This window comes from Anas platyrhynchos, chromosome 1 (assembly GCF_047663525.1).
Source record: "Anas platyrhynchos isolate ZD024472 breed Pekin duck chromosome 1, IASCAAS_PekinDuck_T2T, whole genome shotgun sequence".
In the NCBI taxonomy this organism is placed as follows: domain Eukaryota; kingdom Metazoa; phylum Chordata; class Aves; order Anseriformes; family Anatidae; genus Anas; species Anas platyrhynchos.
In genome coordinates this window covers 52986679-53011081 of record NC_092587.1, presented here as the reverse complement: position 1 = coordinate 53011081, position 24403 = coordinate 52986679, and the positions used below count along the sequence as shown (strand labels likewise).

Sequence of the window (24403 nt, the reverse complement as noted above, 5' to 3'; positions counted from 1 at the left end):
TTCATAGGGAGCCAGAGTTCAGCAGAAGTGCTGCTTTGACACACAAGCCCTTTGAATTCTGGATAATCGAGGCTTCTGTCTGTGGTGTTTCTTTTCCTTTCTAAAGGAAAGATTAAGAAAAAAAATCACATGGTAGCTACCTGCCGGTCAGGTCCCTCACTTGCCTCCGATGGTGTAATTATTCAGATGAATTGGCTTTGTTATCCTGTGCAGTAAAGAAGAAAGGGTTAGCATCAGTCGTGGGTGGTGCTATGTTGTGTGCTCAAGTTGCATGAGTGTAATGTGAAAATCTCAGTCCTAATCAGTAACCAAAAATAAAAACACACACGCAAAATGGTACTGTTAGATAAACAGATGCGGATCATAAGACTGTAGACCACCCTGGTGATACTGAGCATATTGGCCTGGTGCTAAACTAAATGAAAGAGGATGTATCAGAGCTAGGGCAGCTATCAAATAAATGCTCTGTTATCACATACGGCTGCTGGTGTATACAAAACCAGCTCAGTACTAGCAAACATGAGTGGGTGACACTCATGGGAACAAACTGCCTTTTGTTATCCATCTCCTTTTAAAGAATTGCACTGAAATAGACTTTTATTTACTAACATTATAGTTCATGTTAAACACGTGAACTGAAAATGCACTCAAATTAATAGCTGTTTTTTTAACTTTTTTTTTTTTTTTTTTTTTTTTTTTTTTTTTTTTGTACAACCAGAAGAGTATTTCTTAAGCAATCTGAAAACAATTCAGTACATTTGAGTTCTTTAAATTTGCAGTGTGCTTTTTGATGAGCATTTGAGCAGTGGCCGAGAACATGTAGGCCAGTAGTGTATTTATCAGTTGTGCTTGGCCTTGGACAGCATTTCTGTTCTGTTAGAGAGAAGAAGGCTGCTACCACAAAACCTTTCAAAACCTTATATTAACATTTTTTTGCAAAGCCACAAGCTGAAGTTCAGAACACCTGAAACATGTTTGTAAAGAAATTCAGCATGGCCTGTTCCATGACAAACAGCTCCTGGAAGTGCACAGGACAGAGCAGACCTTGAGCAGGGAAGTGCAATTCCACTTCAGGTGGTGCTGGAGCAGGAGACACAGTCCCAGGCGCACATAATACATTTCAATTGTTAACAGCGATTTGGATCAGTGTAAAGGCAATCAAAGTAAGAGTTCTGTATATTTCAACCATTAATGTTTTCTCAGCGCTGAATTTTTCCTTCTATATATCCAGTCCTGTTATGTCCCGTGACTTGTTAATTTAAATAAAGCCTCTATTGCCTGAGACAGGTTGTCTTAATAAGTATTGTAATAATGCATTACGTGTTGGAATACTTATGCATTGCCCTGCATGCATTGTGTAACTTTTTATTCCTGAAACTAAAACACTTGCAATTACAGATTGAGTTTGTATTTTCGCACATCACTTACCAATACCCATGTAATATCTATTAAAACTTCCTGACTCCCAGACAAGAAATAGAACAGAATTTTGGAGTCAAGCTTCCTGTAGAAGACACTGAGCTGTGTAAGCAGAAGGCTGGATTCCTGTCACACTTGATGTATTCTGATGCTTTTTCACTTCATGTTATTTAATACAGCTGTTTTTAGGGAAAGTGATGGATCTCCCATCTAGTTTGTGATTGAATTTTCTTGCCTTCAATTATTTGTCAATTGCACTAAATGCTTGCAGAAGTACAAAACAGTTAATATGATAGCTGAGAAGTCCTTTGTCGCCATGGTTATCCTCACACAGCTGTGAATAGGGTGGAAAGAAGGGGAAAATGGTATATCAGAAAGCACCATGAATGTAAAAACAGCAGGAAGACAGAAAGCCAAGCAGACAGGTATCTCAGCTTGTAGCACTATCTTATTTGTAGTCTAAAAGGCAGTGGCCCCTGGTAACTTTTAACTAGGGAAGAAAAGAAACTCAGGATCGTGGCTTGAAACCTGTAGATGGAGGGCACAATGATCACCATGCAGCTGTATAGAACTGGTGGTTAATAACTCTCAGATTTTACCAATTGCTCTGAAACAAAAACAAAAACACCACCATCAACAAAATTTCAAGGGAAATTACTGTCAAGGCAGCATTTTATAGAGGAAGAAACAAAAACATAGAGTTTAAATGACTTGCAAGCAGCTCCATGGTAAACATTGGTCCCCTGAGTCCTATTAACTGTTTGTTATACTACTGACACTGCTGTGCCTTGTCTAAATAATGCCAAAACTCAACTCTTTCAGAAGACAAGAGCCAAAATGTACCTGGAATAAAAAAAAAAAAAAAAAAAAAAAAAAGGAAGATTAAGACAGGTTCTGTATAACTGAAGAGGTAAAATTTGATCATGAGCAATTCATGCATGTCATATGGAGGTTTCTGTTTTTAGCTTCAGATGTGTAAGGATTATGGGAAGTGGAACTGACATCTCTTTGCTTTAATAGTAAGTTTGTGACAGAGAACAAAATTTCATGTTTGTATAGCTTGTTAGATTGAAGTTATACTAGAGAAGTTATACTATATGGATTTATTATTTTTATTTTTATTTATTTTTTAATTAATTCATATATTTTACCATCCTTTTGTTCAGTCAGACTGATTACTGAAATGTAAAGAAATGTGTATAATTGGAATTATTTCCCATACCTGGGGTTCTTGAATCTGAGGACTTTTAATACTGGTAATACCCATAACTAAGTAGGTAGTGATTGTCCAGAAAACCACCCTCTACTTGTCCTGTAAAAGATAACTTATGCATGCATGCATGCTGCTAGCTCTCGGAGGGAAGATGATTTGGTATTCATCACTTTTTCTAGTTTTCAAATGTAAATTATGGAATGATCAAATTAGACTCAAAAAATATCCATAATAATTTCACCTTCTTTATAACTTTTTTTTTTCCTTACCATTTAAAATGTAGTTCAGGCTGTTCAGGGATTGTGTAGCTTATGGTGTCTTGATTGTTTGTATGGGTATTAATACTGAAACTTTTGATATTTGATTGTGGTCAATTATTAAGCAGAAATTAACAAACTTTTCTATTTATTTTATTCATGATGTTTTACCTAATGTCACTTCTGTGTTAGTACCAGAATGAGGAGACAGGTTTTTATCTCTTGTTTTCCAGATTTACCTACACTTAAAACAAATGGAAAGACGAGATTTGGTAGCGGACCACAAATGGTGTAAAAAATGACTCATTACTGTTGTTGGGAAAACAGAATCCCATGATTTCATTTTTCATTAAATATATTACCTGTCCAGAAAATTGGTTGACTTTGGGGGAAATGAATTTTCTAGAAGATGCTATCTGGCTTCTCCAGTTGTTACAAGGCAGGATTTTTTTTTTTTTTTTTTTTTTTTTTGTATTAAATCATAGTGTTCTCTAGTGGGAGAGCCATACTTCAGAGTGCCTCTTTAAAAGAAAAGAGACATTTTAAAATACCAAAAAAAAAAAAAAGTATTAACTACATCTGAAAATATTTTTCTGATGTTTATGAGATCATGTACAATTTTGATGTGAGATGAAAAACAAATGCATATCAAAAGAAAGAAGAAAGCTTTTACTCAAATATTTATTTTTATAATATTTATTTAAAATATTTATTTTATTTTCACCTGGCACAAGTCTAAAGAAATGGACATTGGTTTTGCTTGCCTAATACTCCCTCAGTCCAAGAAGTCAATCTTTGGACTCTGGTTTCTAGAGACCATTATGCATGGGCACTACAATTCAAATGTGCTGTTTGGGTTTAACAGCCGATAAAGCAATTTGTTTTGATGTAGCCTATAAGACTTGGCTCTAAAATTCTAACAAATTCCCCACCTCACATTAGATCCTGCTCTCTGTAATGGGTATTTGCATATTCCATATAAATATTCATGAATTTGGTCCTCACAAAAGCTGAGGTAAAAAATATAGGGCTTAAGAGAAGTCCACTAGAGATTTAGACATTCAAAATAAATGGGAAACGTACTCTCTGTTATTAAATTACACAGTTATAATATAAATTGTATATATAATTCCAAGTACATACACAGGATAATTGAGCAAGAACCAGCTGAAGGCTCTTAAGATTTATAAATAAACCAGATATTCCAGTGAACAGAAATAAACCTCCCAGAGTTTTTACTGAGAATTAAATACTGAAGATCCACTATTGTGCACAATTTAAAACACATACCTAGAAGTCATTCACCACTTTCCCTTAACAAGAGAAAGCAAATATTTGAACAAGCAGAGTGCATGTTGAAATTCTTTCCTTTGACCCTGGAAAAGCAGAACTGTATAGATACTTTGAGTAAACTTCAGGTTGCTTGGAGAAAAGAAAACAATAGGACATCAAGGATAAGGCAAATGACCAGGTTTTAATCTGGGGTGTTTGCCTCATTGATTTCCACTTGTTTGATACTTATTTGACAGAGAACATTTTTTTTTTCCTGCCCTTTTTTTTTTTTTTTTTTTTTTTTCAGATCCAGAGAGCTTACTTAAGTAGACTATCTGATGTCCTTCCTCATTGCCCTTTGCCTTGTGTTTCTCCTTAAAGTGTGGAAAGTAGGTATAAGCATTCATGAAACAGTTTTATTCATTATAGACTAGTATAAAAGGCTATAGAAGATGAAATTAATAAAACAAACAAACAAACAAAAAACAGTATCTTGAAGGTGGGCATGCAGCCTCATCTCTATTATAATAATGACTTTTGGCCTCTAACTTTAGTGAGTATAAATTTTTACTCTGCAGTCTAAAATGCACTGAGCTTTTCTGGAATTGTATTTCTATGGGTGAAAACATAAGTGTCTGGCAGCACCATAAGAGAGAGAGGTGGACCTGAATGCATAATGGAATATATTTGGAAATACAGTTTTTCTACTTGCTTATCAGTAAGTTTTTCTGCTACTTGTAATGATTCTTTGGACTGAATCCATACCTATTTTTTCGTATTTACATTCTTACGGAATCCTGTGACATGCTTATTTGCAGTATGAGCTATAGAAAAAGCTACTTCTGGAGTTTATTACTGATGTTATTTGGGGCAATCTGAGCTACTATTTCTTCCCAAAGCTGCTGTGAAATTTCATCCATTCTCTGCCAGTCTGAGCTGCTCAAGACTGGGATCATTCCAGACATCCACAGAATTGTTTGCTATACAGCTAAAGATGAACTCTCATTCTTAAAAATACAGCACACATTAATAAATGACAGTTGTAATGAAGTACATTATTGACTTTGCACTTAGTCAACTTAGGTGATCGTTTCTGTTTTGCTTGCAAGGTAATTCTGCAGCTGAACTTAAACAGCACATTCTCACAATGTTTGAACTTAGCTTTCCTTGTCATGTAATTAATATAGTTATGTAGTGGAAGAAGGATCATGAAATACGTCACAAATACTAAGTATGAAGTTCAACAAGGCCAAGTGCCGGGTCCTGCACCTGGGGCGCAATAACCCCAAGCAGAGCTACAGGCTGGGAGAGGAGTGGTTGGAGAGCTGCCAGGCAGAGAAGGACCTGGGAGTGATGGTGGACAGTTGGCTGAATATGAGCCAGCAGTGTGCTCAGGTGGCCAAGAAGGCCAACGGCATCCTGGCTTGCATAAGAAACAGTGTGACCAGCAGGGCTAGGGAGGTGATCGTCCCCCTGTACTCGGCTCTGGTAAGGCCGCACCTCGAGTACTGTGTTCAGTTTTGGGCCCCTCGCTACAAGAAGGACATCGAGGTGCTTGAGAGGGTCCAGAGAAGGGCGACGAAGCTGGTGAGGGGCCTGGAGAACAAGTCCTACGAGGAGCGGCTGAAGGAGCTGGGCTTGTTCAGCCTGGAGAAGAGGAGGCTCAGGGGCGACCTTATCGCTCTCTACAGATACCTCAAAGGAGGCTGTAGTGAGGTGGGGGTTGGTCTGTTCTCCCATGTGACTGGTGACAGGACGAGGGGGAATGGGCTTAAGTTGCACCAGGGGAGTTTTAGGTTAGATGTTAGGAAGAACTTCTTTACCGAAAGGGTTGTTAGATATTGGAACAGGCTGCCCAGGGAAGTGGTGGAGTCACCATCCCTGGAAGTCTTTAAAAGACGTTTAGATGTAGAGCTTAGGGATATGGTTTAGTGGGGACTGTTAGCGTTAGGTCAGAGGTTGGACTCGATGATCTTGAGGTCTCTTCCAACCTAGAAATTCTGTGATTCTGTGAATGCTGACTACTTTTTAACAACAGTGCTTGCGCTTGTGGTCATTCTGATGTGGTGATCTGGAAAACAGTGGTAGAGGCATATAAAAGAAACAGGAATAGGTTTGGAAAAAACAGCAATTTTTATTCATGTAGAGGTGATCAATAACCTGCTATTTCAGGAACCTGGGGAGCTTGAGGACATGGATTACATCAAAATCAAAGTTCAATGCCAATCTTTATAAAATTACATCATCTAGTTTGTAAGCTAAAACCACAACAGCAGGAATTCAAAGCAGTAGCTAAAATGCTACCTGTCCCCCATAAAGTTTACCACAGATCCCGTTTTTTTGTTTTTGTTGCTGTTAGGTTGTTTTGTTGTTGTCGTTGCTGTTTTAAGAAGATCCCCATAATCTCTCTGGTTTTGTTTCTCTCATTTTCAAAGTCTTCTTAGAACTTGAAAGTATAAAAGTTAATTGCCCAGAAGAATTTTATCAAAACTGTCTGAACATTTGACTCAGATTTAGCAGGGTCTCATGTAAGTACAACTACTCAAATGAATAAAGCTAAGCACATGACCAAGAAGGTGTCTGAAACTACACTTACATCTCTAAAAATATGAATGAAATACAGGTCGTCCTGAACTGTAGGACGTCCTCGGGGAGGAATCAAATGATAACGTCAGTAATAATTGATACTAAAATTGCATTTTCATCCCATAAGATCTCTAGGTCATGTTATGCCTCATTCCCACCTGGGTTGAGTCACAGGCACATGTCTAATTGAAGAGTTCTGTCCAAATATGTATTTTTTCAAGCCACATCTTAATTATTTTCTGTGTGATCATTCTGTGCAAGATTTTTGGTGCATTTCAAGTAAAGCTGTGATATGTTTTAGATTCTAAGATGACTAGAAAACTGGAAAAATAATTTTATGCATTTATGTACATAAGAAGGTGCCTACTTTCATCACCTTGTAGGAAAATGGAAAAGGTTTTTTTTTGATTTAAAGTTAATTCTGTGGACTACTGCATGTTGTAGAAAATCACCTGTCTCTATTCCTCAGACATTAATGGCATGTAGGACTTTGAAACTTATTCAGTCTTCTTCTTTGGGAGAGATGCTGCCTAAGAGTTGGACAAAAGGTGGTATAGAACCTTAGCAAAGTGATTTAACTTATGTCCTAATTCTTTTAATTCTTTTGCAGTTCTGATCTGTGCTTCTGAAAGGACTCTCGAACTGCAGTTTGAATTAACAAGGTTTGAAGGTCTTGTACGCTAGGATGGTCAAATCATTTCAGATACAAGAAATATAATACTTCATAATATTTTTTCTGCTAATCTTTTTTTTCAACATATATATAATCTTCAAGCATGCATGCCTTGCTTGAAAGGATACAGTTGTGGAAAATGTTATTTTTTCAAGCAAAAGAAAGTCTTCAGATAAATTATGTTATAATGGCAGAATTACCTATGCCAAGATTCGTAGTTTGTCAATTACATCTATGCCTAGAAACATTGTTTTACAATGAAGTCTGCAGCTACAAGGGTAATTGCTACACACGTCACTAGATATCATTTCAAAATTCTGTGTTGAATGTGAGTTTTGGGGGCATCAACATTTGCAAAAAAAAAAGAAAAAAATCCTTAGAGGGAAAATTCAACAGCTCAGAAATCTGCTATAATGGCATTTCTAAGTGAATCTTAAATTACTAGCATACAATTGGAGAGCTTGCAATCCCTTCTTTGCCCTTCAAATATCAGTATGGGCCGTGAGTAGTTTAATTAATGAAGTATATTCCATAGACACTCATTGGAAACATTCCTTTAGGAAACAGGTATTAGTATGTTACCTAAAATAGGAATTTAGTGCACTTCGTGTTCAGATTAAATACATTTGTCTCTGGTGTATTATTTCTAGTAGGCCATATAATAAAAATGAATAACAGAGCGCTTACTGTTGAAATACTAACTCCTTTGCCAAGTGCTTATGCCTTGATATTAAACATATATAACGGGCAGAGGGGAAACATGGTTAGCATTGCTTTTCAACACCATAAGAAATATTAGGCATCACCAGACACTACCCATGAGGTGTTTAAATCTAGGGATCCTTCTTTCAGTGTTAGCATCTACAACTAACACATTACAGAATGCACATAATTAATATTTCAGGTAGTCTGTCCTTGGTAGTTTTATTTGCAGTAGAAAAAAGGGAGATATTGTTCTGGCTTACGGTTTGTTATCACCACTCAGAGGCTGGCTACATCCAAGTGCTACAGGCTTCTTGTAAACCATATGAGCATCAAAGTGTTGATGATCTGAAGAATGTTGCTTGTAAAGTAATTAATAAGAAAGGTTACTCCTTGAGAGTGGATATAATGTACAGCTCTAACAACCTGATTTGGAGAGAATGGGCTTCCCACATTGTGCAGAGGCAATTGCAGGTTCACCGGCAGTGCACCACAGGTAGGGAGGTCATTGCACAGCCACGTGGTAGGCTTACATAGGTCTAAGACCTGTTCATTAGGTCTGAACAGGTGTCCCCAAAGGGGAAAAAAACATATTTCCATGTTTCTGTAACTGCTTTCAGTCAGAATTTTCAGTCACAAGGAGGCTAGTCATCTTAAAAGTAGGAAGTACAAGATAAAACTCTGGGAATATTTTTGAACTCTAAGAGCAACTATGCGTTATCCACGAAGCAGCGTTCTACAGGCACATTTGTACAACATGTGCCATACTACCAGGCACTCAGCAGCAGTGCCTCATTTCAGGCTGTCAGGGGGTCACAGTGTTTACAACCTCCATAAGCTGTTCATACTTTTTTTTTTTTTTTCTTTCCCTCCCTCCCTTTTTCCTTTCCTTCCTCTCTCCCTCCCTCCCTGCCAAGTGTATTTTTGATTTTCCAGCTTTGTAGGCAAGCTGTAGGGAAATTTTCATTTGTCCACTTAGTCCTGTAGGTGTTTCAGGATTCTGGAGAAGATGAACTTATTATAAATGAGTCTCTGATGCCAACTTGCTACATCAGTGCTGTGTTACTACAGCCCTGCTTGGAAGCAGAACAAGCTGAGCTGTGGTGCAGTGTGGGGCAGGTAGTTCACACAGCGCTGGTCGGTGCCAATGGCTCCTGCAAGCCATGGGAAACTGTCAGAGTTTACTTTACCAGTAATGTGACACACCATTATGATCTCATTGTATCAATTCCACAGTACTCAGGTAACAGATGCCTATGTCAACTATGAGTACAAAATGTATCTTCTTTGAATTACAGAGTTCCTCTTAACCATGTAACATTTTTTGTAATGTGATTGCCAGAAGAAATTTCCTGAGAGACTTACAGTGGATAGACCTATTAAAGCACTAAAATAATTTCATAAGACACAAGACATGTCTCTGAAGCCGGTGTATGTCTTAGCTGACTTGTGCATTACAATATTCTGAAACACTACCATTGAAACTTAGGAAGGGTTTCTAAATATATGCCAAGATGTGCCAAACAAAAGATCCACTACAAATGATGGAGGTCTTCTGGAATATGGAACAGACTTCTTTTTTGTGGTATTAATAACATGTCTTATTTTTTCATAGGCAGTTTTTCTCAAAGTACGAGTGTATTTCAAAATAAATACTGAGGAGTATTGTGGCTATATATCATGCAAGTCATTAAGCCAAACATAATTTCAGTTTCTCTGTCTCTCTTTTTCTGTTTTCAGTTTCTCTCTGATTATATTTATAGTAAATTCTTCTCCATTCATGCCATAGTATATTATGTCATATAGTAAATATGTAATGTAATAGTATATTATGTCATGTAGTAAATTCCTCTCCAGTCATGCTGTTACATTCTGCTACCTCAGGCTTAGATAGTCCTTGTACAGACATACGAATGTAATAGCTTAAGGAACAGTTGTGGAGTTTTGAGTGCAGTATTCAAGGAGACAAAGCTTAGCAGTGGTCTTCATTTATTAATTTATTATTTGTGGATAGGGTTTAGGAGCTGGCATTAGATTTAGGACACGGTATTTGATGTGATGATGATTTGCAACCATGACTTAGTTTCCTCAGGGAAAGAAAAAAAATGTAAAGCAGAAAAATCTTCAAATTGCAACTGGAAAAGAATTTCACAAGGAGAAAAAGCATCTGGACGTGGAAAAAACGGGCAACACCTGCGCCAAGCGCTCAGGAACCCGGACTGCCTGTGGTTTTGAAGGAAAGGGTAACACCTCCAGGGTTCGTCTCCTTTCCACAACGGAGCTGTGGAGCCTGCCCTCGCCTGTGCCCTTCCCTCACCTAGCGGCCACCGCACGCCCACGGGGCCCCGGACCCGGCCACCAGGGCGGAGGGCGGCGGTGCCAGACCCCGACCCCGACCCCGAGATGGCGGCGGGGCCGGACCCCCGAGATGGCGGCCGGCCCACCCCGGCCCGGCCCGGCCCGGCCCCAGGGGGCGCAGCCCGGGCCGCCCGCCCCCGCTCGGCGGGGCTCCAAGCTCCGTGCTCCGCTCCGCTTGCCGAGGGCAGCCGGCGGCCGGGGCCGGTCTCGGTGGAGCCGCCGCCATCCGAGGGGGTTCCCGAGGGCTGTGGGAGCCCCGCGGGGGCCGCGCACCATGGGGCTGGTGGGCAGGCTGGCGGCGGGCACCAGATGGGGCTGGTGGCTGCGGCTGCCCCGCTCGGGGAGCCGGGTGCCGGGCCGCGCCGCCTGCTGCCGGGCGCCGGGCGACTACGAGGCGGTGTTTAGGGCCTCGGTGGCCGAGCCCGAGAAGGTTTGGGGAGCGGCCGCCGCGCTGATCCGCTGGGACAAGCCCTGGGACCGGGCACTGCAGAGCCGCGGCCCCGGGAGCGCCGCCTGGTGAGTGCCGGCCGGGGGCAGCGGGGGTCGGGTGGGTGCTCGGGGCAGCGAGCCCGCTGCCCTGCTGTAGGGGTGGGACAGTTTAATGGGAATGATTAACGATGGAAATCCGGACGGGTGAGGGGGGGGACTTGGGGTGGGTCTGGGTGCCCTGTGTGTGAGCCTGATGCTCCCCGTGCGCCCGCTTTGGGTTGCTGTCAGTGCTGGGGATCTGGCATCAGGGGGATGGAAGATGTGCCTGTGGGAACGCAGAGGTGGTGGCTTGCAGTTCTTTAACTTTAGAAATGGGCTGAGTAGGTCATCGCTTCGAGGGCACGGTAAGGTAATGTTTAGCAAAAGCGTTAGCAGCAGCCTGGTATGCGCATCCACGTGGGGAGCGGTGACTGCTCAGGCAGAACGGACATCCTTACAAAATTCAGGAAAAGATTTTCGGTGCTTCTTCGAAGGCAATTTGCCTGGTAAAGTTTTGTCATGACCGCCGTCATCTCTTTTTTCAGCAAATTGACATCGTTCTCTTTGAACTTTTCTCAAAGAGAAGCTTATCCAGGATAAAAACGGCAAGGCAGGACAGCGGGTGTCTTTGGTGCATTGATGTTCTTTGTCTTTTTAATATTTTTCTGTGATTTTAATTTAAAAATACTAAGCATTCTCAAAATATAATTAAAACAAAACAAAACTCATCACTCAAACCTGTCAGAGACAGAACCAGCAGTGTGGAAACTTTCTTATTGGTGTCTGTGATTGCTGTGTGGCAGCTCTCACAGTGACAATTTGTTTTATCTCTTAAGCTGAATGTTAAGCAGCACCCAGCCAGCATAAATCCCTTTAAGTCATCGTGGCTATATAACAGTCAGGAGGCTTCAAGTGGATTGATAAGGAGACCTGTGGTCCACTGACCTTGGGTTTTTAGGTCATGGCACTGGTTAGAAGTAGGATTGCCTGCACCATTAAGGACCACTGAGGCTCCTTGGCATTCCTGAACAAAGTAACGAAAAAGTAAGGATAGTTACTTTTTAAAAGTTAAGGGATAAGAATCTGATACACACTAGCAAGCATGGTTTTTCTATCAGATCCTGTCAAACAAGTGTAATTTGATTTGATGAGTGCGATAAGCTTGCTGGCTGCAATTGATGTGGTTTTGTCTTTTTAAAGCATTTTGGCTTCTTAGATGAAGTTATTTGGGCTTATGACAGGAATAGCTGGATGAAGTTTCATACGCTGAGGTCAGATTTATCTTCCAGTGGTCTTTCCTGACCTTCTGTCCCCCTGGCATCTTTACCCCTCTGTGGATGCAGATTGCCACAGACTGAATTTATCTTATGAGTGTGTGCAAGTAGGAGGGAAGGTGTAAGCAAGATGGAGCCAGGCTCTTTCCAGTGGTACCCTGCGCCAGGACAAGAGGCAGTGGGCACCTTCTGAGAGATCTTCAGAAGCCTCCTGGACATGGTCATGGGCAACCTGCTCAAGAAGGTTGCTCTAGGGAAACTTTCCAACCTCAACCATTCTGCGATTTGGTGCGATTATACATGGATGCAAGTCTCTGAAGACTCAGCATCAGGCCCTAATTATTGTTTGATTGTCAGGGGTCTGTTGCTATGTTGTGGATAATAAAGCTTCAAGTAATTCAAATTTGTTTAATGCTCTTAATGTGCAATGTACTTTTTTTTTTTTTTAATTTAAGTTCATGTTAAGAGATACCAGGCTGTGTAGTGTTTGGAGATACTGGTGATACTGGTGGTAAGAGATATTGGTGCAGTGTTTTGCTGCCTCTGAAGTCCCAGATGATTACCACTATTCTGTGTGCCTAGCAGAACAAAAGACAGATAAACCTTTTGAGGAAAAGACTAAATTTAAGAAAGAAAGAAGGTACAGGAGGCGATTTCAGAACATGTTCTGAACAAACAGGAAGCACTTTATGAAAACCTTAAAATAGTGTTAAGAAATTCATGTCTGTGCATCTTGAGTTGGAAAATGTGTTGGAGACATATTGTTAGGTCAATTAACAAGCATTCTTTATTTTCAGTGTCATTGTGTTGATTGCCAAACCTGAGACTGGCAGAAACAGACACTTTATGTATGTTTTCTGGTCCCGTTTACTTCACCTGAACAAGGTTGTTAACATATCTGAAACTTCAGTTTATAGGACAAATCCAATTTCTGCCTTTCTAAGTACTAGAAAAGCATAAAAAATGTGCAGCATGCCCTAGTGCGCTTTCTTTAGTCTCTTCTATTGGAAATACCAGTATTATATCAGTGGGATGCAAAATGCTGTCCAAAAGGTATGCAATCAGTGCCACTGTCGTCTGGCTCTTTTGATCATCTCAAGGCACCATTGGCCATTCTGACCTGCATCAGTGGCTGGTACGGGTGAAAAAATAATGAGAATAGCAAATAAGAATGAGTAGTCAAGGAAAGGGTGAAGGAACTGAAATTGTTTGGTGGAGACGAGTAAAAGGAGACATGTTTTGAAATACATCAATTTTGGCTACAAAGCTCGAGGAGAAATTCAAGTCTGCTTTGAAGTGGTCAGAAAATAGGGATCTTAAATTGCGACAGGAGAGATGTTAATTTTAGACCTTAGAAATAAAAAAATCTTTCTAATATTAGTGGTAGTGAAACACTTGAACATATTATTTGGGGATCTTGTGGAATCCTGATTAGGAAGGTTAAGCAATTTTTTTGTTAGGAATGATAGAAACGTTTTCTTTCCTAACTAATGCAGGTAGAGGGCAATTTTGCAAGCTGTGTTCTTCATGACTCTAAGACATAAACATTATGTGAGATCACCTTTGAGCTTCAGGAATGTTACCCTGTTTGCTATACAAGTATTACTGACACTTTAAAGAAATGTGGCTGGATCAGTTAATGTACCTTTATCTTAAAATATCTAATACTGTAGTGGTTTTGTTTAACGCTACATTCAACTTCTGTTCTGACTTCATCTAAACAATTAAAAAAAAATCCCGTTGATTCCTGGGAATTCAGGCTGGAGAAAGTGCTTGTGCATGGCATTACAGGAATTAGCGATACACTTTTTTTTCTTTTTTTTTCTTTTTTTTTACATTTAAAGTACAAAATAATTGTACTGTGTTTTTTTCTTTTTGCATACGTGCTGAGTTTATTCAGAACATTTACCATCCTTCATTTTTCTTCTTAATTATCTTTGCCTCAGAGCCCCACTGAGTGAAACTAAAAATTGTCTCTGAACACAGCTATTTGATTTTGAAGATAGCAGATATTGTCGGAAATTACAACGTAATTTTAGAATATTTGAATTTAGGCTTAATTATGTATTGCCTTCATCATGATTATACTTATTTTGTTACTAGCAAGTTGGCTGTTGACAAATCTGAAAAAAAATCTGAATGCAGTAAAAACCATTTTGGTGCCACAGATAGTAGATGTTAAGCTGTATGTAAGCAGAGTCCTGCTATGGAGGACCTGTAGGAGAGTGTGAGCAGTGCTTCCTTGCCTCTTCTACTTCCCCTTGAAGATTCAGTTGTTTTAAAGAACGGTTAAAGAAAAGCCAGTGCCTGTTCTTGAGATCCCTGGTTGTGCAACAAGAGCAGCTCTGCCAGACCTGCAGGAGATGGGAGGTGCTGGCCCCAGACCAGGGAGTCAGGAATTCCTGCTGACAGCTGGAGGTGGCTTTAAAGGGGCTAAGGGCGTCGGTAACCACACAGAAATTGTTACAGGGATGTGTTATTGGATGAAAGTTACACGTCCTGTGGATTACCAAAGGCTACTGCTGTCAGGGATGTACAGGAAAAAAGACTTGCCAAAAAGGTAGATATTGGCAGAACATTAGCTTAAAAAGTTGCTGTGAAGCAAGCTGTTTTGGTATTATAACCACATTTAAATTCTGCTGTGATTTTGGCAGGAGGAACCCTGCTATTTTTCTTCCACAGTAGCATCAGTGGATAGGAGACGAACTCTTCCAAGACACTGGTGGTAAACTGAATCCTGTTTCTTTTATGTATTGGAGTTATTACTGTTCACTCTTTTTGTTTCTCTTTTTTCTCCTCCTCTGCTCCATTTGTTTACTGTTATTCCTTTCCCAGCCTTAGGAAATGAGCCTAAAGAAAAGATCTTCAGGCTGGAATTTGGTCCATAAGCATTATTGAGATAAATGTCTGGTTAGCAACAGATTAGCATTTTACAGCCCTGCTGATGGCAAGATTCACTTGCAACTCTTACAAACATCCTGCAGATCCATCTCATATCTTTCTGCAGTTTAGTGGAATATTTTATTTTCAGTTCTAGATCTCTTTTTTTAAATTAATGTCCTTATTCCAGGGTTGGGGCCTGTTTTAATGCTGCTGTTGCTTTCCAGCTAAAGCTTATTCAAGCAAATTAATGTTCTTCAGAGATACTCATCTCTTTGGCAAAAAGATGAACATGCAAAAAGTTGTAGCAGCCCTGGGCAGTTCTTCAAAGCCAGGTGTTTTTTAATTTGTCAGCCAAAATGGGGTATTCCAGCACGTTTGTGAGTGACAAGTAGAGAAGCAAGAGACTTGTACTTGTGTCCGCCGTAGGTGTCTCGCTGCTTGCTGTGCTCCCTCCCTCCCTCTGACCTGGGCACCAGAGCTCTCAGTGTAGAGCGCTGGGTTTTGCTTCAGCCTGCAGTCACGTTTTTTTTTGGGGGGGGCTTGTTTGCAAGCACTAGTTAAAAAAAGTCTTTGATAATGTTGATCTTGCTACATAAGTTAATGGGAATCCAAGCTCTGCCACTCACTCATGCTTCCACCATTCTTAAATAGCGATGTGTGGTAACCCAGATACTGTGCTCTGCTGTTCCGTTGTTCACGTCGTCCTACAGAGATATGATATAAAAATCAGTGAATGACCTAAGCCTACACAGCTTTTATGACAATAATACAGAGTTTATCTGTATTACTTGAAGCAACTGACAAGCCTTTATTATTCATATAGTTCTTTTATGGGAAAAGGTTTATAGCACAGAATGTTTTTTTTTTTTTTTGCTTTCTTGTTTTCCCACCTTCTCCCTATTAATGGCATTGTAAAGGAGACACAGGAAAGGTTGCTACATCCTAACATCCTAATTGGTTTTGCTTTAATAATTGCAATTCTTTGACAATAGGGACTATTCAATGGCCTGTGTTCATATGGATATATGAATAATACATCAAATATCCTAATTTAGAGCAATCCTATCAAACAAATTTATAGGGTTTTATGACCGTTGGTGTCAGTTTCATTTAGATACAGATGCATGTATGCTTAACTGTTACTGCCAAGATGTGATTAAGAACATTTGGAGTCCTGAACCCACTCTTCTTAAAAGATAAGTTTACATGCCAGTACAAAGTGTAATAAGATATTTTCATAATGTCAAAATTATTTTACGTGAATGTATGTCTTGTTCCCTGAAACTGTAGCTATAAAAATCAGAATGATTGATGCAAAGTAAGTTAAATCAAGACCCAGTTTAGCATATTCTTTGGCATATTCTTTGTTAAGTCAATTAAGGTGTAAGTACTTTACTTCTTTTACTTATCTTGGTTTATGTAGCTTTTTAAGTAAATTGTGGGGTTATAGAATAAAAAATGACTCCCTGAACGGACTGTAAACTATTATGGACGATGCTTCAATTGCACGCTCTCATTCCTTAAAAGAAAAAACAATAACAATCAACCCTGTCGTAGTCATTTGACATTAGTCATTGGCTGTAATGTACTTTCAACTTCTTTTTTAGGTTTGTAGGTGGAGAGCTGAACATTTGTTACAATGCTGTAGATCGTCATGTTGAGAATGGACGAGGAGACCACGTTGCCATTATTTATGACAGTCCTGTAACAAATACCAAAGAGAAAATAACATATAAGGAACTTCTTGAACAGGTACGTTTGAGAATAACCTTGTTACTGGAAATAGATTGGAAATACTGCACAGCAGGTAGATATTAGGGAGGCAGAAGTGGTCTGCCTTGCTAGTTTCTAGTTTATTCCTTTTGCTGTGCTCAGTATTGATCTATAAGCTTCACTGCTTTTATCTGATAATAGAGCATCTAAGAAGTTTTGGTCTTCCTTTAATTACCTTTTTTTTTTTTTTTCTTTTTTCTGCAGTTGGTTATTTTTTGTCCTGGTCAGTTAAATTCTGAACTTTTCTTTCTTGATTTCTCTCTCTCCACCCCCCCCCCCCCCCGCCCCGTCTCCTAACAGTTCTTATTTCCTATATGAAAGGTAAAGCAAAATATTAGTCTAGCCACTCGGCACTGAGTTGCTACAAAGAACAACAGTGCTGTTGTAGTAATAATGAAGGTGCACGCCTTGGCTATTGCTGCAGATAATGGAGTGTAAAAACAAATGCCCAATGAACAGGAAGCAGGTCCAGGCCGAGCTGCGTCACATGCCTGGTGGAGGCTATAGCGAGGGTGCTGATGGCCTGCACTAGCACTCCGTTTGGGAAGCCCGTGGATTTCAACTGTCAGCTGGGGTGGCCAACGCAGCTTGCCCCTTGCTGGGGTGGCGAATGCCCAGTTCAACATCAGCCCCGAGTGCCAGGCTCTCCGTGTGCCGCCATCAGCAGGTCTCATGCTACTCCTCTGTGCCAATAATTTGGCAGCCTCATTACCTGACGCTGTCATTTACCAAAGGTCAGCTGCTGATGCCACCCTCAACCAGGCCCAACCCATGCCGATTGCTATAATTGGTACTTAAATTGAATTTCCTGTTCAAATGCTGTATTTTAACTTTGTTTGCTCTGCTTTTCTGTTCTAGTTGTATATAGCAGTTGCACTTAACACTGAACACAAAGAAATTTTGAAGTCAGATTCCTCTTCTTGCTTAATGAATTTCAGACTGCAAGATGCATTAAAGTGGTTGGAACACACTCATTGTGCTGCAGATACATGTAATGCAAACCTACGTTTAAAATGTTAAATGAAGTTCACAATACACTAGTTTGGTGTGTGAGGTTTGTATTCCATTGTTGGAAGAAAAGAATAATCATGCAGACACAAAGACTGATACATCTCTGCTGTACCATACCTTGTAAGAAAAATATAGAAAATATTTACTCCTCACCAGTTTTTTGTTGATTTACCAAGTCCAAAACTGAACTTTAAGGTTATCATGAAGTATGCTGGAGCTAAAACCACTATTTCAGTGTTTTAAGAAATCAGGCAGCTTTAAAAGGGCACAGCTTCTTGTCTATTTTTTTTTTTAATCTCTATATGTTTATGTCTTTATATGTCTATGTCTATATGTCTTTATGTCTTTATGTTTATCTATAAATAAATTGTAATTATATGCAATTTTATTTGTCATGTACCGTATATAAATGTATATGTATAAATGAAAAAAGTATATATATGTAAATACCTATTCATTTATTTTAATGAATACATCATTTTGATGTAAATGATCTTCTGTGGGCTTCCTCTGCAGAAATTTCCTCTAAACAGCACTTGAAAAGTAGCCTTAGTTCACTTTTTAGTGTGGATGTTGGTGTCTCCCACGTGACTGGTGACAGGACGAGGGGGAATGGGCTTAAGTTGCGCCAGGGGAGTTTTAGGTTAGATGTTAGGAAGAACTTCTTTACTGAAAGGGTTGTTAGGCACTGGAACAGGCTGCCCAGGGAGGTGGTGGAGTCACCATCCCTGGAAGTCTTCAAAAGACGTTTAGATGTAGAGCTTAGGGATATGGTTTAGTGGGGACTGTTAGCGTTAGGTCAGAGGTTGGACTCGATGATCTTGAGGTCTCTTCCAACCTAGAAATTCTGTGTGATTCTGTGTGTGTGTGTCTCCTAAGTTTGTGTATCTGTGTTTTCTGTAAGCACATTAAACATGTAATCTTGGTGCTAGCTGAGTCCTATCTTAATATTGTGTTTGAATTCTGTACAGTTTGTTATTCTCCTTAATCAAAAGAGCATATGATCGTGAAAGGCAGGGTTTGGGATGAATAACTTCCCATTTGCATCTTTCTAGTCCACTCTTGTGGAATAAATTTAACTTGGTTCATCTGGTAACTGTTGAATACCAGGTAACAAACAAACCCACAGAAAATTGCAGGCACAATTGCAGGCTGAAAATTGCAGACACATGGGCGGGTGTGTTTTGTGTCACAGATCTCGTAAAGACCAGAACAATTTTGGGAAAAGGCTTACTAAACCACTATGAAGCATGCCTTATTGTGTTTGGCTCACATCCCGCTGCCATTACTTGTTGCTGTGTTCTCGGTCTGCTCAATGTAAGCCAAAAGTACTGTATGCTGGAGTTTTGAAATAGACTTTCACTGATTTGCATGCTTCATTACCGACTGGTATGAGTGTAGACCAGACGTATGAACAAAGTTGACAAATAGGCTTAGTAATACTCCAGAGGCCAAAGAAACCTTTTGCTTCCTTTCTGGGGTTCCTTTCCCAGTTTAAAATAGCCTTCAATGGGAATCCAAGTGCAGACTGTAGTTTGAACTATACCCATCCGATGAATGTTTGTAGCCTGCCAGGCCAATAAGCTGTTATTTCACTGAGAATGTCTTCTCAGAGAGGCTGCCTGTTCAAAATATCTCTACAAGAGATCAGGGTTTGAGGCGATGCATTTCTTTCTGGCTTTTGGTAGTAAAAGAAGATTTGATAGGTGGATTAACTAAAAGTTATGTGGAATAACTGTGGGTCGCAGGATGGGAAGATGCAGAATTACGTAGCAGGTTGGATCATTTGTCCAAGGATCAAACACATGGTAAGGATGAAAAAAATGACCTAGCTGCTTGGCTGGGGATAATACAACTCCTTAGGGAGGGTGGGATAGCTTGAGCTATGTCCTCAGGAAGCCTGTTGCTTTCAGATTACCTCTATCCTTTTTACTCATTGCACTGCTGTTCAGATCTAAGAGCTACAACAATGCTGCAATTTTAAGGTTAAGCACTGCTAAACTGTAAATAATTGAGAGAAATGTTGGAAGCTTGTGGATGTTTAGTGTCCAACCTGTGAGGAACAATTTTTTTTATTTTTTTTTTAATTTTTTCAGAATTGGAGTAGAAGGACAACTTCAGCAATTTATTGATACAAATAATGAAAAGATCTGTCTGTGCTGATACTCTGTGCAACTATATTTGAAAAGTCTTGTGACTCTTAAAGTGAATTTTTAACATAGTGTATATGATTGCATTGTATTAATTATATGGTGTTACAGATGGAATGCTGCAAATGTGGAGAGTAGGGCTCTGACGAAACTGATGACATGACAGTCTTCCAGAATGTACCTATTGGATTTATTTTACTGATGCCTCTTACAGGCTTTTAAATGTGGATTACATAATTGAACTGCTTACAGTGAAATGGGGATGTAGCTGTAAGCTTTGTGAATACCTTGAGATAGTCTCTAATTCCAGTAGTGAGATGCCAGGAAAAGATAAGGGAGACATGAATTCTTTTAGAAATGTTACTGAATCTCTGTAGTGTTAGGGAAAAATACATATACCCAGGGGAGAAAAAAAAAAAAAAAAGAGAGAGAGAGAGAAAACAATGGCTTCTGTTCATTTAAAAACACTTTCTGTTTGGAAAGTGTTGGAAAGTACTGCCATTTTCAGGTTAAGAGGAAGGTTGTTAGGTGGGTGAAAATACCTCTGTGTTTACATTACTGGGTTATTTTCGTAGGCTGCCTCCCTTGCTAAAAAAAAATAATACAAAAATCTCAAGAATTTGAATGATGTATTATTTGCAGTTGTTGACACTTGACAGATATTGTACATGAAAACAATATGATTTCTCTTGGTCATTATTTCAGAAATGATGCACAGTTAATGTGCTGGATTCAGTGCTGTAATAAATAATTTCTAAGTGCAAAAACCTGACAGGATTACTAAAATCCAGACCTCCTTCCCCCCAAGCTGAGTCTCTGACAGCACTGAATGTTACAAAAATATGAATGAGAGAGAAGGGCTTCAGGGTTATCAGCACTGGATTGTGATGTAATTTCTTTGTTAGGATGTTTTTTTTTTTTTTTTTAATTTCCGTAATTACCCACCCTAAAGGCATCTCCTTCTGAAATAGCTGTATTAGGAATTGTCAGGTTGTATTTATGTGTCTGTCTGTCTGTCTGTCTTGCACTGCATTTATCTCCTGTATATATATGACTGAAGAATCACCCAGGTTGTTTTGCTTCTAGTAGTCTTTCTCATTCTACGTGCTTTACTCCATCTTCTTTCTTTGCCTTCTGCCTTGTAAAACGGACAAGTGCTTCTTAGCCAGAAATAATGACTTTCATTTCAAGATATTCATTCTTAGAAGTGCTATAAAATCAAAACTAGAATACAGAAAGAAAATCCTACAGAGACTGACAATCAAACTGTTTATTCTCTTTGTCTAGTAAAGCAAAATTCCATTGCTAGAACTATGTATTAGACTTTTTGTTCAATGCTGTTTTTCATTATCCTATTTAAATTTCAAAATTCATTCTTCAATAGATGTCCTAGAAAGATTTAACTATGATGTACAAGAGTAGCTCTTCAAAAATATCAATATTAGTATTCTGGAAAGGATGAGACTAATCAGGAATTTATGAAGAGTGTTGCCTTGGGTTTCTCACGTTCCACAGAAAAGACTTCCAAGTCACCTTAGAAATCTGAAGTGGCAGGAACTTGATCTACCTTGACATAAGTGTTACTACTCCCTTGACTTAGGTGTTACACTGCAGCATGTCAACATCAGTGATACCTGCAGTAATGTAGAATTTGGTGCAGTATTGGCAGAGCAAAGCAAAGCCGTGCTGAATTAATTGCTGAGGCTCCCGACGTTTCCCCTATATGTGGTTTGCAGGTTTTACTTTGCAATAGGTTTAGTTTGATCCTTTGAAACAAATGCCCCATAATTCACTTCACAGCTGTCAGAATGTAGCTGTTCCACAAATCTCTGCTTCCTTGACTTGCGGATGCCTTTAGGAAATGCCATGCTTTTCTTTGATTTGTCTCACTGCTGCTTGATTACTCTCCCCACACTGAATGGACGTTGTTCAAATAAGCATGTAAGGGGAATAGGTGCTGTAGGAATTTTGCAGAATACTATTGTCTATCACTTACAACTAGTTGAAATTTCTTCCATGGCAAATGCGTGTCTGGAACTCATCTCTTCTGCAGAGTGGATGCTGTGGCATTGCTTCTGATCAAATGTGAAATCCATGCCATGCTGGTGACCCTTAGAGAATCCCCATCTCATCCCAGGCCCTTCTAGCAGGCACACGCTCCACAGCTGGTCTCCCAGACCAGGAAGGAAGATGGGCCTGTATCTGTGCCCAGGACCCTGTATCTGTATCACAGTACCCAGCTTTCCCTCAATCCAAAGAGGATTTGTGTCAAAGACTTGACACTGGTGAGACCCACACTGTTCAGCACAGTCAGGTTTGGAATTTAATTTTTGAGCATTTGGAGTGGAATTTCTGCTTTAGTATTTTCTAAACAGAATTCTTGTGGCATGGACCAAAACTGAACTGTATTTTAAACCACTGGGGACAGCTGGCTGATTTACTTCAGAACCACACTACTTCTCCAAACCTGAACTGTTAATACAGATACAGTGTTTGTTTGGTGGCAGGGTAAAAACAAAACTGCTCACTAAGGCTTGCATTTGACATAAGTGTAATTTAAGTCACAGAATCACAGAATCACAGAATTTCTAGGTTGGAAGAGACCTCAAGATCATCGAGTCCAACCTCTAACCTAACACTAACAGTCCCCACTAAACCATATCCCTAAGCTCTACATCTAAACGTCTTTTGAAGATTTCCAGGGATGGTGACTCCACCACCTCCCTGGGCAGCCCGTTCCAGTGCCTAACAACCCTTTCAGTAAAGAAATTCTTCCTAACATCTAACCTAAAACTCCCCTGGCGTAACTTTAGCCCATTCCCCCTCGTCCTGTCACCAGGCACATGGGAGAACAAGTCCAGATCTTCAAATCTGAAAACCTACTTTGGCCTCCTGTTATATCACTTTGTCTCAAGTCATTTTATTACTGAAGTGTCAAATATATTAAGGCAATAAAGCAGTCTTAAACTTTGAAGAAGAGCAGAGAAATAGCATGTTCGTAGGAAAATAGCAACTGTAAAATCTTGAGTGATAAAGTATGCTGTCTTAATGTAAACCATAAATGACTGCACACTAACAAACTGGTAGGTTTCATGGCTTTTAACAGTTCAATGAAATGTCACTACTCACACTATTTTTTCCTCCCTTTTAGGAAGAAGGATTGCTTGAATGTTTCAGGGTTTCCACATCAATCTTAAGGGCAATGTAAACCTGCTTTATGATGTTCCACAATCTTCCAAAAAGTTGCAGATGGAGACAGTGTTTTATTCTGTAGAGCAAATGCTCACTGGCTGTCAGAAGGGTAAAGGAAAAAAAAAAGGAAAATTGTAGCTACCCACATATTGTATTGGGTTAATGTCTCTGGTGACATTGAACTCTGCAGAGTGGGAGGGTTAAGTACAAACAAGTAACTAGTGAGCTTGTCTGGAAGATGTGGTTTCTGCCTGCAACATGCTACGTATATTCTGCTTTAAGTAAAATTTATGCATGGTAGATTTCAAGAAAACTTCCTTCAGTATATGCAGTTCTCTTCACTGTCTCCCTCGTACAGCCAAGTACCAAAGTTATGTAGCTCCTATACAGGCACTGGGAGTCTTCCATTACAAAATTACTAATTATGATCTTTAAATGATGCCTTTTTCATCCACAGGCAAACATTGCCTTTTTTCAGCATCAGTAATAATTATAAAAATAAAAATGAACGTGTTGTCCATTGTGTTTATTATTTATTGCTTACTATTCTTACTATTACTTATATAGGATATAGATTTACTCATTAAATATTATTTTTGTTTTCTCTGTCCTTTTTGTCTACGTGCTGCTTGAGAGTCTCACAAGCAGCAAATATGAAGATTAGGTTTTTAAATTCTTTGAGATCAGTTGATATTTTCTCTCTGTTAAAATGAGTTTTCAGATTTTATTATTTTCACAGTGGGAAGTACACAAAAGGAATTTACCTTTGTAAGCAGAGTTGTTGTTCATACCTACAGTTATGTTCACTGATCTTACCTAGAAATGACTAAATGCTGGTGGTATGGCTATAAATTGTAGTTGTATAGATGTTGATTTGAGCCATGTTGATCTGTGTTTGTACTTGATAGCACATTGGTAGGTAATAATAGGTCTAAAATTAAAAGATATTTTCTTCTGGTAATCAGTAACATTTAATGTGAGAGGTCTGTTATGAATGAGTTGCATACGTTAGTTTATGTATGTTTGCAGCTTGGTATGCTGATGACTTTGCCGTATAAACATATTCTTTGTCTTGTGGCTGAAAATAACAGCAGGGATTTATGCAGTGTTTATGAAAGAGGGAAACTGTTCTTACCTTCTCATGCAAGCCATGCCTGGGGCTCCTGTGTTTC

At 39.4% G+C, this 24403-nt stretch overlaps 1 protein-coding gene across 1 annotated transcript in view; it reads left to right on the top strand.

Moving 5' to 3' along the window:
- Positions 1 to 10213: 10213 nt before the first annotated feature.
- Positions 10214 to 24403, top strand: part of ACSS3 (acyl-CoA synthetase short chain family member 3) — a 66398-nt gene continuing 52208 nt past the window's right edge. The window contains exons 1-2 of the mRNA XM_027451335.3: positions 10214 to 10996; positions 16713 to 16857. Of these exons, the coding sequence (XP_027307136.3) occupies positions 10551 to 10996; positions 16713 to 16857 (591 nt within the window). The 5' untranslated portion in view covers positions 10214 to 10550. The remainder of the gene's footprint in view (positions 10997 to 16712; positions 16858 to 24403) is intronic.